This window comes from Cyprinodon variegatus, unplaced genomic scaffold, assembly GCF_000732505.1.
Source record: "Cyprinodon variegatus isolate N-32 unplaced genomic scaffold, C_variegatus-1.0 Scaffold1204, whole genome shotgun sequence".
Taxonomy (NCBI): Eukaryota; Metazoa; Chordata; class Actinopteri; order Cyprinodontiformes; family Cyprinodontidae; genus Cyprinodon; species Cyprinodon variegatus.
In genome coordinates this window covers 92,399-112,394 of record NW_015151657.1, presented here as the reverse complement: position 1 = coordinate 112,394, position 19,996 = coordinate 92,399, and the positions used below count along the sequence as shown (strand labels likewise).

At 37.1% G+C, this 19,996-nt stretch overlaps 1 protein-coding gene across 1 annotated transcript in view; it reads right to left on the bottom strand.

Annotated features, from left to right (window-relative positions):
• LOC107102111 (pro-neuregulin-3, membrane-bound isoform-like) overlaps positions 1–19,996 on the bottom strand; it is a gene marked incomplete at its 3' end in the record, with an annotated part of 163,182 nt that overhangs the window by 102,468 nt on the left and 40,718 nt on the right. Inside the window, exon 2 of the mRNA XM_015401288.1 lies at positions 4,110–4,245. Coding sequence (XP_015256774.1) covers positions 4,110–4,245 — 136 coding nt within the window. The remainder of the gene's footprint in view (positions 1–4,109; positions 4,246–19,996) is intronic.

Below are 19,996 nucleotides of genomic sequence, written 5' to 3'. Positions count from 1 at the left end.
AAATATATATATTTATTAATGTAATGTTTCGGATGGTGTGACCTTCATCAGACAGTTCTGACCTACACACCCCGTGGGTAAATGGATCAATCCAGGAACTGAAAGTGATGCTGTGTGCAGAAGTTTTTTGGAAATTTAGGTAAAATGTCTGAACATTGTTTAAAGGGAAGTTGATCAAATACAACCAGAATTCTGAAAAGCATACCATTTAAAAACAACTCTTTGATATTTAAAGAAATTTATTACACAAACTTAGAAGCTTGGCAAATCTCTTTACCTGACCGTAAACCGAAACATTTCTTAAAAAGGCTCTGTAGGAAAAATTTCAGGCTGCATACATTTTACCTCTAACCAGAAATCACTCATCTGTATTATTTTATGAAAATCAATAAGTTAAGAGGGGAATCAGAGCACAAATAAATTAGAATACAGTAGAAAAGAAAGCTGTTCGATGATCTTTTACAGTTAAATAAAATTATGTGTGAGCTTTTAGGGTTTATAAGAGGTTTTTTCATCCATTAAACTGATTATTTTACGAGCATTCTGAGCCACTGTCTCATCAAAATGTATGTTACATAAAGACTATGGATTCTTGATAAAAACTATATAAAAACCAATGCAATAAATTCATTGTTTTACTATGGTTCAATACATGCACGTATAAAATAGAAATTGTTCCTGATTAATAAAGTATTTAAATCCAGACATGCCAATTATTTAGATAAAAAAAATTATAACTAAATAGGTTTCTCCATAGTGTGTGTAGAAATCTTAAATTTTCTCTCAAACCCGAGAGAGGATTTGCTGCTGAATGCTGTGCTTCAACAATTTTAATATGTTGGAAAATTTGCAGTACATAGTTTTGACCAGTGTCGGCAAACCACAGATATCTATTCATGTATCAGAATTCATTACTCCTCAGAAAAGCAGAATCTCCATAATTCTGTTTTTAAAATTATAGGACTGTTTATTAAATTGGCAAAGATTTTCGCAGGTACATAGTTATTGCACTATGCTTAGTAGTTTACAAAACAGCTTTTGTCAAGAGCCTTGCTTTAATCTTCGCAATTATTAGGCCCCATGATAAATGTCTTGAGCAAGGAATCATATTTTGCTAGTCTTAATAGGCTGTGAATAGCTAGAGCTATGGGACTCTACCAGAAGCTTACACGTGGGAAGTAAATCATGCTAAAATGAGTTGCACTAAACATTATTTTTTAATTTATTCAGTCCTTCCTTGTAAGATTTTTTTCCATTTGTGCCTGCGACTTCTAGGCACTGATCTTCTTTCACCTCAATTGTACCTCTGTTAACTGCCTTTTCAGCTATCTAAAGCACTTTTACATCTACTTATAGCCCTCCACACCTTTGTGGGACTCAATCATTTTCATTTTCATGGTGCTGCAAAGATGCTTCGATATGCTCAAGATTCCTAAGAGAGCATTTGAAGATTCTGAAATTTACATCATCTGTTCTCTAACCTTGTGCTGCAGGTTTTAAAAGCGAATTAATGTCTGGGACATCGAGCAATTGCTCTGTTTTGAGGTTTCCAAATATATGGATGAGAGCCTGCCCTTTAATACAAAATATTTTATCCAACTTATATTGCTTTATTAATGACCAAAGCGTCCATATCCCCATCCAGTAAAACTAATTTTACCTTCTCTTCACACGATAGATTTGTTTCTGTCTTATCTATTTCAATAACATGGCAGACATTTTTCTCATTTTCTTACAGTAAATTTTTACTCATGTGGGTAACAGTGATTCCTGTAGAGGACAAATTTGCAATTGTTTCTTTAATACATGGGCAACAGTCCAGACACACACACATTCTTGTCTTAGTAGAAAGTGAGGACCATGTATTGACTCCCATTGACTCCAATCTTGTTCTCAACCGTTTGATGCCTTAACCCATACAGTAACCCCAGACCCAAACCTACCAGTGCATACTTCACTGTAACTCTAAATTAAATTAAATAGAGATCTATATAACCTATACTAGGTTATAGTTCAAGTGCTAATTTACACTTGTAGTCCCTGGGCAGGTTGATGTTATAGAAAAATGCATAAAACATCATACATAAATGGATAATGACTTTTACTGTACATTGACCAGACTTATAATAATAAAAAACAAAAAAAGCTTTTAAAAAACTCTTAATCACACCTTTCATTTACTTAGGACTACTTTTATAGACCTCAGAACACACACACACATTTCACACCCTAGCCAGAAAAAAGAGCATTACCCAAAAACGTCGTAGAGGACCAGCAAAATGTCCTCACTTTACAACAGCCGTTTCTGAATTTGATGGTGAAATCAGAAAAAAGGTCCACAATCTGAGCTTCACGTCTGCCCAGAAAGAAGCACACGGAAATGTATCAACTAGAGTCATATTATTTTCTGTTGGCCCGAACAGAATGACTTTCTGGGTAAATAGAAAAAAAAGTAGAATCAAAGAGTTCTTGCTAGAGCCTCTTTTTTTACCACTACATTAAAATGCAACAGCGACTGAAGGGGTCATACCCGACAACATTTATTCCAAGGTTAAGACATGAGGGGGGAGACTTTTCATAAAATTGCTATCATTATTAATGCTTTTGTCAGATCAAAGCAAGGACAGGGGGTACGGCATATTTAAACCCAGCATGCCTTTTGAACAGAACTCCTTTGCGCTTTGGGATGTACAAATCAAAGAGTTCACGACAGATGTGGATCTTAGTATTTTAGGTGAATTTCCACAACTATTTTAAATGTGTTTTTTTTTTTTTGTGTGTGTGTGTGTGTGTGTATAGACACTCAATTGGAGTAAAACATAAATTACCCTTCTTAAATCAACATGACATACAGTATATAAAAATGCACAAATAAATGTGTGAGTATTGGCCTAAATTTGTTGATTTTTCAGCACAATTCAGACTGACTAGTAAGCAGATTGCAAGTAGCTTAAAAATCAGATAATTTTTCTGATCAATCATCCATTAATAGATTACCTGTTATTGTTTACAGAAGAAGTAGGTGGTGTGCACTCTGGCTGAGTAAATTAAACTTAATTACCACATCAAGCTGTAAGTTAGATGGTTAAGACCAAAAATAGCAAGAACTATAATATAGTATTTTTATAAATGCTAGCTGCAATAACTTTGGATAATTAGTCTCACAGTTTAACCTTTCCATAAAAGTTCAAAAAATATCCACTGGACTTGGTTTCCAAGATTTGAAGACGTTTCACCACCTCTCCAGGAAGCTTTCTCAATTCAATTTAACCTGACCTATTTTCCTGGTAAGGGATGGACAATGTAGACCAGACATCCCCAAAGTCGGTCCTCGAGGGCCGCTGTCCTGCAGGTTTTAGAGGTTTCCCTGCTTTAGCACAGCTGATTATGATGATTGCAGTTGAACAAAAGCCTGTTAACCAGCTTTCAGTTACAAATGAGCTGTGCTGGAGCAAGGAAACCTCTAAAACCTGCAGGACAGCGGCCCTCAAGGACCAACTTTGGGGATGCTTGAAGTAGACTATTATTGATTAGTACAGCTATTCCAAAAATGTTAAAAGACAATCCACTGGACTCGTTTGAAAGTTTGAAGATGTTTTGCTTCCCATCCACAAAGCTTTTTCAATTCAAAATATCAGAAATAGCGTTGAGTTTGAGACTTTATAGATTGGACCAAAAACAAAGCCTTGTTTTAGCTTAGAAAACATGCAAATTGAACCAGACAAACGGGTCCACCCATCAGCAATGGGGGTCATTTGGGTTCTTTGTAAGCCTGCAATATCCGATACCTGTCTATATCTCTGAAAGAGGGTCGTTAGAGGGAACTGTTGGCCTGTCTGAACAGACGAGGTGCTCTGTTCCCCTTTTTAATTTTTTTAGAATGACTATCACCTGGATGACTGAGAATCTTCACCAGCATTTAGTACAGTTATAATCATTCAAATTAAAGGTATCTAAAATCTCCTTTGTTGATGCATAAAAAGCCCAACAAACAAATACTATCCTAAAAATAAAATTGTTCTATGGTACTGTCATATATTCTACATATGTTAGATGAAATAGAACAACTATATTGGTAAACAACACAAAGCAATCCAGATTCTGTTTACCTGCAGTGTCTGTGAACTCCAGCCACGGTCTCAATGATGGAACATTCTCCTTCATTCAGGCAGAAAGCAAGGTCCTTATCCTCCACACATGGCTTGAATACTTCTGAACGTACACTTGGAAGTGTTGGGGCAAGTGCTGAAGACACAAAGAGAGAAAAAAAAAGATTAGAGTAAGAAATGAACCTCATTTGTCCTCTTAAATCATAGCTAATACCAGAGAAACATGTTCTCTTTTCTTTTTTTTTTAAAGATTTTTTTGGGGACAAATTACTCCAAATCATTTTAGTGCTCTAAAATGGCCCCTCAGATGACAGAAAATAATTGTTTGTAATTTATGAAATCGGTAGGCTAAAAACAGAGAGCCTGGGGATCATTTGATTTGGTAAGAACCGATTAACTAGGCATTAATGAGATTAAGCATTCTCAGCTTGACTGTTTCCGTGTGCTTGATTAAAAAGGTAGAGGAAAACAGTGGCAATTCAAAACTTTCTAAATGGTTTTGAAATTATACATTTGAGTCTGTTGATTTTTGTCAATAAAAACCAAAATCACTCATTCCCCCTTTTTAAATGCAGCATTTGAAACAGAAATCTGCTCAGTGCTCTGGGTTCCAATTTTTCAAGCAAGGAGGCAGACAAAGAATAGGCCAATTGATATGTCTGTAATTCTCTGCTTCCAGTCTGACCCTAAGCACTCTCATATATAAAAAGCATGGTTGCCATGAGCGAGCACTGCAATGCAGGGTTCTCCACCCAGTGAAATATGCACAGCTGTCAGCCAAGTTATCAGGGCAAATAAATATTCTGTGTCAGACTGCACACTAATGAGTGTGAATTAAAAAAAAGAAAACTAGAAAGGGACACTCATGCACAAAAATTATCACTCTCTTACACTTATGCACCACATAACCAAGCATTAAAAATGGGATTGACTGGTATTATGCTCAATGCCACTATGCTCAACAGAATTGGATTACACAAATTCATCCGTTTACTTTGTGTGCCCAGCACACCTTTCTAAACACAATTTTATTCACAAGTCATATTCTGGTAATTGTCTTTCATTTTGTGTGAATCTGCCACATAATTCATGCCTGATCGACTTTATATTACTCTCTCGTTGGAAAGGGGCCTTTTGTGACCAACAATATGAGTAGAGAGAGAGAAAAACTGTAAAAATCTGTTTATTTTTCTTTGACATCCAGCTCAATCTATGTTATACTTATGGGTATTGATCTATAAATCTAGGGCTCCTTGATGTAAGACCTTAGAGATGATGAGAGATCAAAGGGAACACAGAAAGACTTATGCTACTCTTGGGGCCAACCCAAACACCACTCTGACCGAGTCAAAAGTCTGAAAGATAAAATCAGGGTTCCTGAAAAATCATCACAATCAAAATTGTCATCTACAAACTTCCAGACATTTAAAACAAATGTTTCCTACGCTCTTAGTCCTTCAATAATAATAATAAAAAACTATTAATGAAAAAAGGTTAATTACTAATTTGTGGATAATATTTCTATTGTTTCCTAAAAAAGAAAACAAAGCATACTACAAATTATCAACAGGATAAACAAGTAAGGGAAAAGAAAAAACAGATGAAAGGGCACCCAGAAGCATGGAAAGAATAAATTTCAATTCAATTCAATTTATTTATATGGTGCCAAATTGCAACACGTCATCTCAAGGCAATTTACAGTTCACCAGATCATACAGTCAAATTGATTCAAAGTTTTCCATCTAAGCAAAACCAGTTGATTGCATCGACTCATTGACTCAAAGGCGATCCCTCACACTAAGCATGCTTGTAGTGACAGTGGAGAGAAAAAACTCTCTTAACGGGAAGAAAGACAGCATAACCAGGCTCAGTGTGAGTGGCCATCTGCCGAGGCCGACTGGGGTTCAAGGAGACATAATATAAAATAAAGCAAAGAATGACAGCGGGGTGGTGAAAGAAGAAAATACACAAGAAAGGTAGAAGGAAGTAATGAATGAAATTAAACAAAAAAAAGTAAGACACGGCAAGTGCAAGGGATCCATAATAGAAAAGAATGCAGGAGAGAGAGAGAGGAAGGAGGGGCAGAAGGACACACTTCCAGCAGGACAGAACTGTGAAGCAAGAGTAAACAATGTTAACTTAAAAAAATAAGCAAAAAGTCCATAAAAATACATTTAACAACAGCATAAGGTAACATGTTTATACATATTACATTTTCTATTCATTTTTTTAGGAGTCTCCAGTCTATGCTGATAATCAAAAACTTCCCTTTCGCTTTCTTCCTAGGTTGTACACTGTAATATTAATTCCACATATTCCCAAAGTGGGATGTTCCAAAGGTTAACTATTCAAAGATGCAATTTTATTTATAGAAAATAGAACACAATAGCCCCAGAGATGAGTATGTCCAAAGAATAATTGCCATGGCCTTAAAAACTCCCTTGTATCTATCATTGAAGAGGCGGCAGTGAGCAGTAGTGCATGAGGGACACAACTCAATATATATTCATACACAACAATCTCAATGTTCTGTTATAATTGAGAGTTTAAGGTTTCCTTAGGACCCTGGATTTCTTCTGTTTGGATGCCATTTTTTCTACATCAGGAGACCCAGTGTCTTGAAGAGTACCTTTTTTTCTAAAACACCTCAAAAACTCTACAGTCATGCCAACTTGGTGTGTTAATTGTATATTTGTAAATTAACCATAAAGCTGTAAAGCGACAACTCTGGCCATGTATATATTGTTAAAAAATGTAATTTTTATTTGCTATTTAAACTTTTCCTGCTCAGGGATCCAGTGCAACTTAATAATGGAGGGATTTATTTAACTGGATAAACTTTACAGCTCGCCGTCTACTACTGTTTATTAGTTGAAACAAGTACATAAAATAGTGTCTAGTAAAGGGAGTAAACAGAATACATAAAGGATCTGTACAGCAGTGGGACAGGAAACTGAGGAGGGTATACATAGCATATACCAATTTGCTCCCATGAAAAATTAATTTGTACCCACAAAGGGCTACTTCCTGCACAAAAAAAATATAAACCTGCTCCCAAAGAATACCGCTTTGTGCACATGGAATAGTATTTGCGATTACTAATTTGTAAACATAATGTGCACACCAAATACAAATTAATACAGAGTATTTTGGGGGGGGCACAACACAGGTTTCTGGACTGAGATCTCAGACGTTTCTCAAGGTATCTGTTGGAGTCACTTCCAGTTTGGGGGTTACTGCCCCCAGTACTCAAATGACCACAAACACTAGTATTTAAGGGAAGTGGCGGCCTGGTGGTTACGGCATAGAGCAAACAGTATAAAGAAGGAGTACTGGGGGAAGTAATCCCCAGTACTTCAATGACCACAAACACTGGCATTTAAGGGAAGTGGCAGCCTGGTGGTTGCGGCATAGAGCTTGGAATCCTGAGGTTCTGAGTTAGAGCCCCACTCCTACAGAGCCCCACTCTGGGTCCCTGAGCAAGACCCTTAACCCCACACTGCTCCCCGGGCGCCAAACAATGGCAGCCCACTGCTCCCCAAGGGGATGGGTTGAATGCAGAGTTAATTTCATTGCTCTGTACTTGTGACAGTGTAATGACGATAAAAGTTGGGAGGATTGCCTTCAGCCCTCCTGGGTCTCTAGTTCGTCCCGGACGCTGTTTTTTTTTCCATTTTCTCATATTCTTTTTTCCCCATTGTTTCCATTCTTTGGGATGGCAAAATAAATCACTACGGCTGTCCTCTGCTGCTTATCAAAAATCACAATGTCCAGTTGGTTGTGTTGGGATCCGGAGGCTTGCCCTACAGAGGGCGCCAAGGATCCCTTCCAGAGGGCTTGTGCTCACCTGCAACACCTGTTTTCCATCTGCTCATCATGAGGTCCCTATTTAAGGAGGTGGAGAGCTTCACTCCGGCGCCAGAGTGTTTGCCAGTTATGGTTAGCAAGCCTGAGCCAACCTGCCTGTCTGAATATTTGACTCCCTGAAAACCTGAACCAGAACCTGATCTGTTTTGTCTTCTCTGCTTCCCAGGTTGAACCTGTCTGAAACCAGAAACCCTGAAGAGTTTCTCTGTTGGAAATCTGTCTGTCTGATCTCTGAAGAACCCTGGTGAATCAAACCTGTCAAAGACCTGCCTGCCTGCTCTCTGAAGAATCTGGAAGGGAAACTCAAACCTGGTGATCTGCAAGCACTTAAACCAAGCTCTGTCTCCACCAAGCCCTCAGCCTGCCGACAGCCTCTGGACCCTCCTGGTTCCCCCCCTCTGCCGCTCTGCTCAAACTCCAGAACGGGTACAGACCTGCACCTTCACATCCTGCTAATTACCTGGACATCTGCTAACTCCTCTGTCCCCCTTTGCAGTGAACCCAGTCGTGACCAGTCTTGGATCTGATAACCACCTGACCTGTTTATTGTACAAATTCTTTAATAAACCTTTGAACTTTTTCCCAGTCTCTGGAGTGTTCTGCATGTGGGTTAGGAACCTGAAACCAAACATGACAGGTTGGCCACTACCATGCCAAGTGTTCTTCTTGTAATCTTTTACATTCTACTGCCTGCTGGTGCTGACACTGCATCCAATGTGACAGGTTCAATTGTTGCTAACCTAAATATCTGATCCAGATGCTATACTACTATTTATGGAATTGCTTGATAGAAACATAAAAACTATAAAAACGTTAACTCTGAAATAAATCATCACTAACCACTGTCTGAACTCCACATGATGATGCAATCAGCATTGCAATCATAAAGTTGAAGTCATTAGATCGCTATAAGCTGTGTATCATATAAAAAAACAGAAGGAATGACTGAATTGGAAGGCTGGATAAATTTTTGTCTTTAAGTAAAAGAGGCCCCATCAGAGCATCACATTTACATGCTGTTCTTGTCAATTTGAATCTGCAAGTTTTATTTCTAGTAAGGCTAAGACTTACTCATAAAAAGAAACGTTTTAAGTCAAAACTTAGAAATGAAGAGGTGTTATAAAATCATATTTCTTAAAGGTTATCATTAAAGCTTTAAGAATTGCTCTAAGGTATCCAATTCAAAACATAAACAAAACAGCAACAAACAGCAGCAGATTTTAGGAACTAAAAACATCTTTTCACAGTGCACAAAATAATGTATGTAAAAATGAATAGGAAATAAAAAGGCACCAAATGAAAAAGCTTAGACATTTCAAAATGCTACCTAGGAGAGGTAGCATTTTGAAATGTCTAAGACTTCATTTATATGAATAATGAATCTGTGTAGAATCTAAACAAAAAGATATACTGTATATATCTATATTTACTGCTTTTAGCCTTGATTAAAGCATCATGTCAGTGCATTTCAAAGCAACAGGTCAACACAATGAAAGTTGTCGATATTACTCTGAAATTAAGCTGTTATGCTCAAACAGTGATTTTAAACATATTTACCTCCTTATATGCACATGTAAAAAACCTCTGTTTGAAAATCTTTAGTCAGTGCAATGACATTGTGTTATTTTGACAGTTACAGTGCAGCTCACCTTGCCAGTGAGACCACCTGCCTACTTTCTGCTTCTTACTGAGTCATGTGCCCTTGCACATGCACTCTTGCCAGCAGGGAGATACCACACCCTTTTAAGGTCCGCATGAAAAAACAAAACAAAATTGAGATTGGAGGGGAGGAGAAAAAAAAAAAACTTATCTAATTATCTCTAAAATAAGAGCCCACCATTGCATAGCCCACCATTGCATAGCCTTCCTGTTGGGTATGTTTAAGATGCCGATCAGTCACCCATCCCCTGCCCCAACCCAGCCACATTATTTTAATAGAATATTGAGGATATAAAGAAATGAGAGAATGGGAAAAGTCTTCTTTAAAGAGTAACCTTCCATTGGCTTTTTCTTTTGGAGTTTTACAATTGAAACTTTCCACACTATTTGCAGATTTATTGGTTTTTTTCTTGCAGTATGCCGTTTAAATCATAATTTGGTTAGCCACCTTGGAAGCAAATTCTTGCTTTTAGTGCATATGCAGTTTGTCCTGTAACCATCTAGTTTTTTACAAAACCTCATGTACCTTATGTTGTAGGTTTGCAAACAGCTGTTGTAGGTTCGCAAACAGCTGATAATTTGACTCCATTTTTAAATCTTTCAACAATAAATGCTCACCTAATAAGCACCCAGCTGGCTACTGGGAAGAAAAATATTGTCCTGTAATTCTTCAAAGACAACATTTCTGCTGTTTTTTTTTTTTTGTCAAAGTCTGCAAACAGACAACAAGGACTCAACGACTTTTGAAAAAATCTGCAAAGACCTGCAGACACCTTCAAGGATTACGTCTCCTCTGTTAGCACTGTTGGCTGCGTCCCGCCCAGTCATCTTTGGATTTGTTTGTCCTTGAGCAATACCAGCTGTCAATTTGTTATGGGTTTCCATTTCATCACTGTGACAGCAAAGAAATGGCGCAAAAAAAATCTGCAGCATAACAAGGGCTGCTCCAGCACATTTGAATGAGCACCTGTCACACAGGAGAAATGTCTAAAGGAAGCGATCCTTTAAGCACACTACTATCAGAAACAGTAAAATTATATGTTTATTTACAGTATCTGGATCTACAATTTCATATTAAATCCAAATTTCTGTAGAGAAAAAACCATAAGTAACAGCACATTCTTTAAATTAATAATTTTCTTCATACACGACATCAAGTTGACTTAAAGTGACTTGGACCTTTCATTTTTAATGATTTATACTAAAGGCTTACAGCTTTTTTTTCTGTAAAACCCTATATTGTTAGACTTACGGAAACTATATCCAGCAGAATGTGTAAAAGAAATTATGGAAATGTGCAAATAAAAGGTAGTTACTGTAAGAATATGATTCATCCTTGACTTTTTAAAACTAAATTTTATGTCTTACTTTCCTTGATGCACACAGAAATACAGATAGATGATTCTTTATATATATATTTTTTTTCTTTTTTTTCCAGACTTGAAGGATTTCTTGTGCAGTATTTTTAAAATCTAAATGCTTCAAGTATACAATATATACTTAGTAAGTCGTACGGTTTTGCTTAGTTTCTTTTTTGCTCTACTAAGAGACTTAAAAATTTGTGTGGACCCAATGCAACAACAAAAATAGAAATATGTGCCTTTAATTTTCACTATACAGCCGTTTAACCTGTCCTCAAAGTGGTCTCATGTTATAACGTGCAATGCACCATGTTTTTGAAGTTCACTTGTGTTGTGCCGTTGCTGAGTCTCAAATAAAAAAAAACTTTAAAAAAACTGGAATGTCTGTCAAGGAAAGATTGTTGAGCACTTGTTTTTGGCCTCTGAGCTCCTTTTTACCTGCTCTACTATGAAAAAAGCAACAACTTAGGCTCGATATTTGACAGTTCTTTTAAGTCAAATAAGCAGGTGTCAAGAAAAGCTTTTTCAAGCACAGAATCCTGTCTAAGGTGAAGTATTTCACCTTTGATTAAAAGATTTTCCAGTCTTTTGTTACCTCGATCAGAAAACTGTACAACTCTTTATGCTGGAGTACATGGCCTTACATTAATTTATTTAAAGTTTTTTGTAGAATGTTTTTAAAATCATTTTTGCAGCAGGATTTCTTGCTCTACTTAAAGCGTCACTATGTAACATTTAGCCACTAGAGGTGCTAGACCTGTAACTTCCTGGCTCAGTGCCCCCAAAAGCATCTGGCAACACTGCACTATGGCACTATTTCACTATTTATATTGCACTATTTCTCAGCATTTTGGAATCTGATGGAAGACCACTTAGGATCAGCAGGTTGAGAGGTAATGGAGTTGCTTATAAAGAACAGGCCACATTTACCCATCTGGATTAAATCCTATGTAAGAGAACCAAAAATGTGTCTGATCACGTAAGGGTCGTATCTGTTTTGTTGCCTTACAAGAACAATACCTTGGTTGGGTGTCACATTTACGGGAGGCTCAGTCTGCTAAAACAAGGTGTTTTTGGTCAAATTCGGTAAAAAAAAATTCAACCTATATAAGTTAAATAGGTGAGTTTTTTTTTAAAGCCTCCACAGACCTATGGATACAAAAAACAGATCTGTGGTTTTCATACTGCGGCACACCACTGGTGGTGTATAGGCTGCATTGATTGGTAACTAGAAAAAGGTCTGAATCAGACATTTACAAGGTAAATAAAACATGCACACACTGAACGGTTATCAGAGGAGTTGTGGCCTAGTGGTTAGAACGTATGGCTTGGAACCATGAGGTTGTGAGTTCAAAACCAACTCCAACAGGCTGGCACTCTGAGCAAGACCCTTAACCTCAGATTGCTCCCCAGGTGCTGCACAATGGCAGCATACTGCTCCACTATGGATGGGTTAAATGCAGGGAGTTTATTTCTCAAATTTTTTTTCTTTATAAAATACAAACAAATAACAGATATAAAATACAAAGTGAGGATGGTATTAAAGCTACAGTGTGTAATTTTTAGCGACATCTAACGTCCAGACTGTAGACCGCAGCAACATGAACATCTCCCCCCCACCGCTTCTCCCCCCCAACAGTACGGCGAGCGTTACGGGACAAAATGTCTTCCACGACGTTGCATCACCTACCTTCTCAAGTGATGAGGTTTGTTTACATAGATAATTTTAATACTGCCATCTATTGTTCAGTGCCGTCTCAGTTCATCTCTCTCAACTTGCCGTAGTTACTTTCGAGCGTAATGGGCGATCTCGCAATCGCTATTTTGTTGGCTCTGCGCTGCCGTAGGCAAAGATGTCTGCCTCCATGGCTGCGAGACCCGCTCCTATGTAATTATAAATAACGAATTCTAAGGCAACGCAAATATTAAGGTTAAGAGGCTGAGCTCATAGGTGATGATAAATAACATAGTTATGTATAATATATTACATTTCTGACTGTATATCCCTGTAATTATTACACACTGTAGCTTTAAATGAAAGCATTTACAAAGCTTTTATCACTGGGATGGAATATTTAGAGAGCCACACATGGAAAACTGCTTTTATTTTGCTTCCATATGAACAGGTTTAAATCCCACAGGTCTTGTTCTACAACAGCATATTCTGATACTTGTGAATGTCTGATCGAAAATCTGATGAAGTACTGAAAGCTGTAGTGACTAACACCAAACATTTATCAGTAAAATAGTTGTTTTTCAAGGAGACTCAACACAGGCTGCTGCAGAGGCTTAACAGACCATAGAAACAGATTTTTTATTTGGTAACTTCTTTGGAAGTCAAGAAACAAGTCAAGTGCTGCTCACCTTTCACAGGCTTTTTGTTCCTTTGAAAGCTCTACCCAAGCCATTTCCTACTATTCCTCACAGGTTCGTACAGTTGGAAATTTCTGTGATATGTAATGTATATAATTTATTGACATACAGTACAGTACATATTATTACACATAATCTTTTTGTATAATGTGCAATTACTATTTAATACCCTGTTCAATAACCCGTTTCTCTATATTTGACACGAAGTGCAATAACTATATATATAAATATCCATCTATATAAATATCCATGTAAACACCCTTTGCAATAACCCTGTATAATGATCCCGCTGTAAAAAAAAAAAAAAAAGCTGTCATTTATGGACGCACTGTATATACTACAGTATATATATCCCATGCACCTTTTTCCTCCTTTGACTATTTGAACTGATGTAACGAGTAAATTTCTCGACTGTGAGATCAATTAAGTCAACCAACCAATCAATCAATTTTTCACATATTTTTCTCAGATGAAATAGGAGCAAGTATGACAATTTCCTCTAGCAATAATGAATAAATAATAAAAATTTTTAAAGCAATGGTCTTACAATTTAGGCCAAATTGCTTGATGGGGGTAACAATGGCCTAGAATGTACAGTAGGAGTTTGTCTTGTAGTCGGTGTCACTGGTTAAAACTCCATCTATGTGGATCTCAGTTGTGTCCTTGGAAAAGACGCATCCCATGGATTGTAATCCCTGTATATGACAGCCATGCTTCCATTAGCCCCAGGGCAGCGGTGGCTACAATGTAGCTTGCCACCATCAGTATGTGAGTGGGTGAACCACAGTGTAAAGCGCCAACTTAAAAAGATGCTATATAAATACATGGCATTTACCCTAACTGTTAACTGGGACTCAAAGCTGTATTCATATTTGAACCTTCTATATTTAAATAAACTCTTAGATTACAGTATTACACATTTGTAAAATTTATTTCATGACAAAGCTTATGTAATCCAACCTTCAAGGATCCCATATTCAGCAGAAACCATACACAATGACTCATTTACATACAATTAAATCAGAATGAGAACATGTCAGCACAGCTACACACTGCAGCCAGCCAGAGTATTCTTGCCACAGGAACACAGAAGACAATCCTATTTACCACTGTAGCAGTTTCCCTTCTATGGCCTCTTTCTAATGTGCTCATTAGTGTTCTTGTGCTGAGCCTCATCCCTCCAGAGACGGTGGTTGGGGGAGAACCGGCTGTGTTTACTGCAGCTCACATCAAAGAGCTCCTCAATACGTACAAGGAAAATCCTAAGAGAGCATGCTGATTGGTTACCCATCATGCACTGCTGCTTTTTGGACAGAACCATTTTAAGAGAAATACAAAGTGCAGTGAGTATGGAGAATAAACAGGCTCTGGCTATACTGTTTCTCACAAGGGTTTAAAAATGACTAATACTTGTTTTCCCCCTTTCTTTTCTGAAGTAAAGCTTTATCCTGTAAAGAAGGATCTATTTAATAAAACTCAATTAACTCTCTTAAGTTAGAGCTAGTTTACAACACATAGTTTCTCAAGGTACTTCTTAAATTTTAGCTTGGGTTCTGTAAATAAAAAAGAAATATAATATATTTTTATGGAATCCTAATTTTTCTAACCAGTAAACAGTTGTAGAATTAAATGCATTAAAATGTTCTATTATCTTAAGCAGAGACATAACGCAAAATCTAGTGATAATCTAAGATATAAGAGAGCAGCAAATTAACCAAGTTAACAAAGTAAATAACTCAAACACAAAATATTTGAATTCCACATTATATCTTGTATTACTAATATATCAAATGCTACATTTATGTGTTTTGTTTAGTTAGCATGATAGACAAAATTAAAAAGTGTTTTGTTTTAACCTCAAACCAATGTACTAAACACAAAGCCAGATATGGAAGTTTACACTTCATAGGGGGCGCAGTGGAGTCAAAATACAATGTAATCCTACAGAGGACTTCATAAGGGTCTCAAAGGTCAATCATATCCAGTTTGAAGCAGATTTGATCATGCACTTATGATTTAAAGCCAAACAAGTCCAAACAGCAAGAAATATAAATACACCATGTTTCCACTCCCAAACATAAAAAAACAAAAAGCCCCTTTTCTCTGATGTGATAAACAAGTAGTCTCTGACCAGGTTAAATGTGGCATACACTGTGTGTAGGCAGGGTATAGGGACACATGGCCTTGGCTCCCATGACAGCTAGATGACAAGCATTTAGAGTGACATTTGTCACAGACAGCCCTTCTCTGATGGTTAAATTGTGGTGGTCCTCTGGCCTCTACCCTGAACTTTTTTTTAAATCCTCATTGGTATTCCTTCCATTGTCCTCATTAAATAGAATATGAATCACTTTTAATGAGGAACATTTATATGCCTTTCATCATTAGTTGGTTGACTTAAAAAGGTTCGTTTTATTATTATTCTCCATTAAACAACTTCACTCAAGTAATTATTTAACAGCAACCATTTTCAGACAACTTGAATGGTATTTGACAGTTTCCCATTATAATGACCAAAGCAGAGAAGGTAATAAGGAACACCCCCTGCAAACATAACACATACAATGAACCTGAAGGGAGGCAGTCAACTCCCTAATGAACAGTGTTAATTATCTACATTATCTCCTGATCCTGGTTCAGGTGACTCTTGATTAAAGTATGAATGATGACTGTACACACAACAAGTTAGCCCCTGCAGTCCATAGTCAGTCTCTGCTGCCACAAAACAAACAGTATAAGTAGATTGTGAAATGTTACTCCACATTCTAAAAATTGCATAGCCGAGAGAGTATCCTGACAGCCTGTTCTTTGCTATATCAGAATGCTCAGGTTGTTTATAGTAGGATGTGCAAGACAAGTAAGAGCAATGTCCCCACTGTCAGACCTAACCAGGGTGTACAATGGGTAAATATCAGAGAACCTAACGATGTATGGAGGAGTGTTTTTCATCAAATCACACACAAAGACAATCAAAGTTTATTTCAGCCTTTTGGCAATTTCAAAAATCTAATGTTACTCAACAATGTGCACTTTTATTTATTTTTTGTTTGTGTGTCCTGTGTAGCCAATATGGCTCTTGGAATAGATGTCCCAGAGCTAGATGATAGCCCAACAAGGCCGTTAGTAAATTACCAATAAACGTATATATCTTCACTCTTATTTGAATTAATTCACTGTATTTAAATTGTTTAAACAAATGTGTGCATTATCCTGTGGTCAGCTCATGTCTCTGCATTTGTATAACTAATCATGGTGAGCTGCCTGTCGAAAAAGGTTATGACTATCAAGCAGCCTGCCTGTTTGGTTGCAGGGTAATTCTTATTATTTAAATAATAATGAATAAGAAAATAATATATACTAAATAAATAAATATTGAACTAGTAGCCAATTAGGAACCACTGTTAAATCTAGGTGAGAATATTCTTTAGATTTTGATGCATGATTTTTCTGACTGAAGGTGACATTTACTCTCCTGCTCACAAAAATTTAAAGGTCCTTTATTATCCTATATTATCCCACATTATTCTACATACTATTGCGAATGAGGCCACCAGTGCAGGTTTCTTGTCATTTTGGGAGGAAAATTCCATGCAGATTGGCCAGACAGCCTTTACCAAAAATCTCCTATTCAGCCCCTCTTAATGACCTGTTTTGGCTTTCCACACCTCTGTGTTCCTGTAGGCTGCACCCCCGCAACCCGAAACTATGACAACCAATCAAGAATTCAAAAGATGACCCAGGAACACAGAATAATACCTGAAATGGAGGCGGGAGCTTGACCAATGGGCTTTTACAGGCCGATCTGGACAGCATAGTTCCACAAATTACATACAGTAGAAGCCATCTAAAATGTCACTTTCCTTGATGGACCCTTGGCTGGTCCCCTACAATAATTTTTTAAATATCAAACTTTGCACTACAAGATTATTTTTGTCATGATTTGTGGATATTAAGATCTGGTCAGACCTTGTAATTCAGTGAAAGGGTGCCCAGGAGAAGGCCAGTTGCTGGAAGTTGGAGGGGATTTCACTGGGAGCTGCAGGGAAGTGGGCTGTCATTCGGCTGGCGTTTGACTGGGACAGGCTATTTTGAATGGTTCCTACTGCAAAAAAGGGCATCAAACAAACCATATTCAAACACACATTAGCTAAGAGATGGAGAAAGGCAATGATAGAGGTTAAAGGGGTTATATCATAAACCAACATGATTAAAGACACATATGACTGTAACAAAATGTCTACTAAGTGAAGTTTGCATAATATGAGACTTCGAAGTTGTACAGAGAATTTTCAGAGTGACTGAAAGATTACAGTGCTGGCAAAAATACCTTAACAATCTGGAGAGGAGGATACACTTTTACTGGCATCCCTTTCAAATGACAAAATCATTCAAACATTGGAAATGGTGTGATTGATGACATGTTATCAGTTTTAAAACATGTGTATCCTAAAATCAGTATTCAGCCTCTGGCAGTTTTCGTGGGCAATAAATAATTAAGACAATAATATCTCAAAAATGTCATGAAACAGATGAAACAAACAGTGATACTGATTCCTGGTTATAATTAGCCCTTCTTTGATGATTATTCCTTCATTGCACTGTAGCCAACTATAGATGATTAAACCTGGCATTATCTCAAACTCTGTTTTTGGTCTTCAGATCCTCTAATGGCACTTTCTGAAAGTAATTTGACCATCGTGACTAACTTTCTCTCTACACACAGGATTGGTAACGATGCTCATAACAATGTTCAAAAAAAGACCGACATTATTAGACACAAATTCTTCTGTGCTAATTTGTCTTTGCAGCCCATACTGTATGCTGTAATCTAGACCCAGACAGACAATTTATCCCGATTCAATGATTATAATTAGTGGTGTAATTGACATAATGTACCACCAGGAGGGAAAGAATGATGTTACCGCCTATCTTTTCATAACACAAACAGGCAACTTACTGTGTTGTTTTAAGTGGCCATGATTACAGTGTTTCTGCATAACGTGATCACGTTGCAGTGTGTCAAAGCAGCTTTGTGTTTTTTATTGCGTTGATTCCAAGAAAGAGGGTGGGGGTACTGCTAAACATGACATTAGTTAAACTACTAATGTATAATATAGCTGCCAAAACAGCTATGAACATACAACCATTCTCTCTGGGGGAAACACATAAAAGCTTTCAAGAAGTGGAAGACTTGTCTCTGTGAATTCAACTGCAAAGTGATGCACTTTATTCTCTTTATCTCTGCTTACAGGGCAAATATGAGCATAAGAAGCAGGAACAAATATATATTTAATCAGAATGATTGCTTTAGTACTTTTGCAAAAGCAAAAATATAAAATTTTCATTTTGATTCTAAGACTAGATTAAAAAAGTTTTGTTAATATATATATACCTTTGAGGCTGCCTTGAGAATGCTGTGAATTATTGATATGTATTTACAATAGAGTCATAAGGAATGAGGGTGTAAAAAGCATAATGAACAAAGCAACATGATAGAACATATGAAAGTCTTGTGCATATTAAGTATGACTGATCGGATAAATTATTAAATGCAGGTAAAGATAGAGTGTTCATGTAGAAGTATGGCCTAGACATTTCAGGAATGATTATTTACCCTTAGACTTTAAGTCTCGTCCTAAGGAGATGGCTGCAATGTCTGTGAAGAGATTGTTTAGTTTCTCCAAAAGGGGTCAAGACATTCCTTGCTGCACTTAACTGCAGATTTTAGTTAAAAACTAAACAGTTCAGCCTTAAGCCTAACATATAGACCACATCCACAAAAATTTGAATATGATTTATGCACGTAAAAGCTGAAGTGTAAAGATGAAACCACCTGTAGGCGGAGGAGCTGTAATACTATTCGAAATTCTTACACCATGCCAGTGGGTGGCACCCTGGTGCAGTCACACAGGTTAAAAATGGTGGAGCAAGAAAAGAAGAATTAGGATTTAAATAATTGTTGTTTCTCAATTGATGGTGTTGATCCTCTGAAGGTTCCATTTGTAGGCCGATTAGGTTCCAGCACTGCGCCGAGAGCTGTGCTAATCCACAAATCATCTAAAGGTATCCTCAAAAACAGCTGACAAATGCATCATTGATTTAGGTCGATATGAAGGATCCTCTATTTCCCATGATTTTGTGAGGATCAATGCAGATTGATCAAGCTCTGGCAGAAGTGGTAGAAGGCAGTAGCAAACGTGTGAATGAAACTAAATAATATGTTTTCTAGGACCCAAAATAAACTTTTAAGATTTTTTTGAGGTGAGAATGTGGGTTAATTAAACTCTGCTGTTTTTATTAGGATCCATCTTAATAAAAATAAAAAAAGAGTTTTTTCTGCACCAGCTTGCCTCTGCAACTGTAAGCCGACCAGGCTTCCCTCCCTCACCTGGAGAAGGGGTGCCTGATACTGGCTGATAGCATTGAACCCATCAATGGAAAAGGTAACATAACGCCTTCAGATTATCTAAAAACTGCTTATGTTTGACCTAATTAAAATTTCTTTTTGTTGTTCTGTGAATCTTTTCTGAAAAGAAAGTTAACCTTCAGCATGAGATAATTTGATTTAACTCTACTGGTGGTATGAGATTGATAATTACAGTAGCTCATCTTCACATGCCTGCAGCC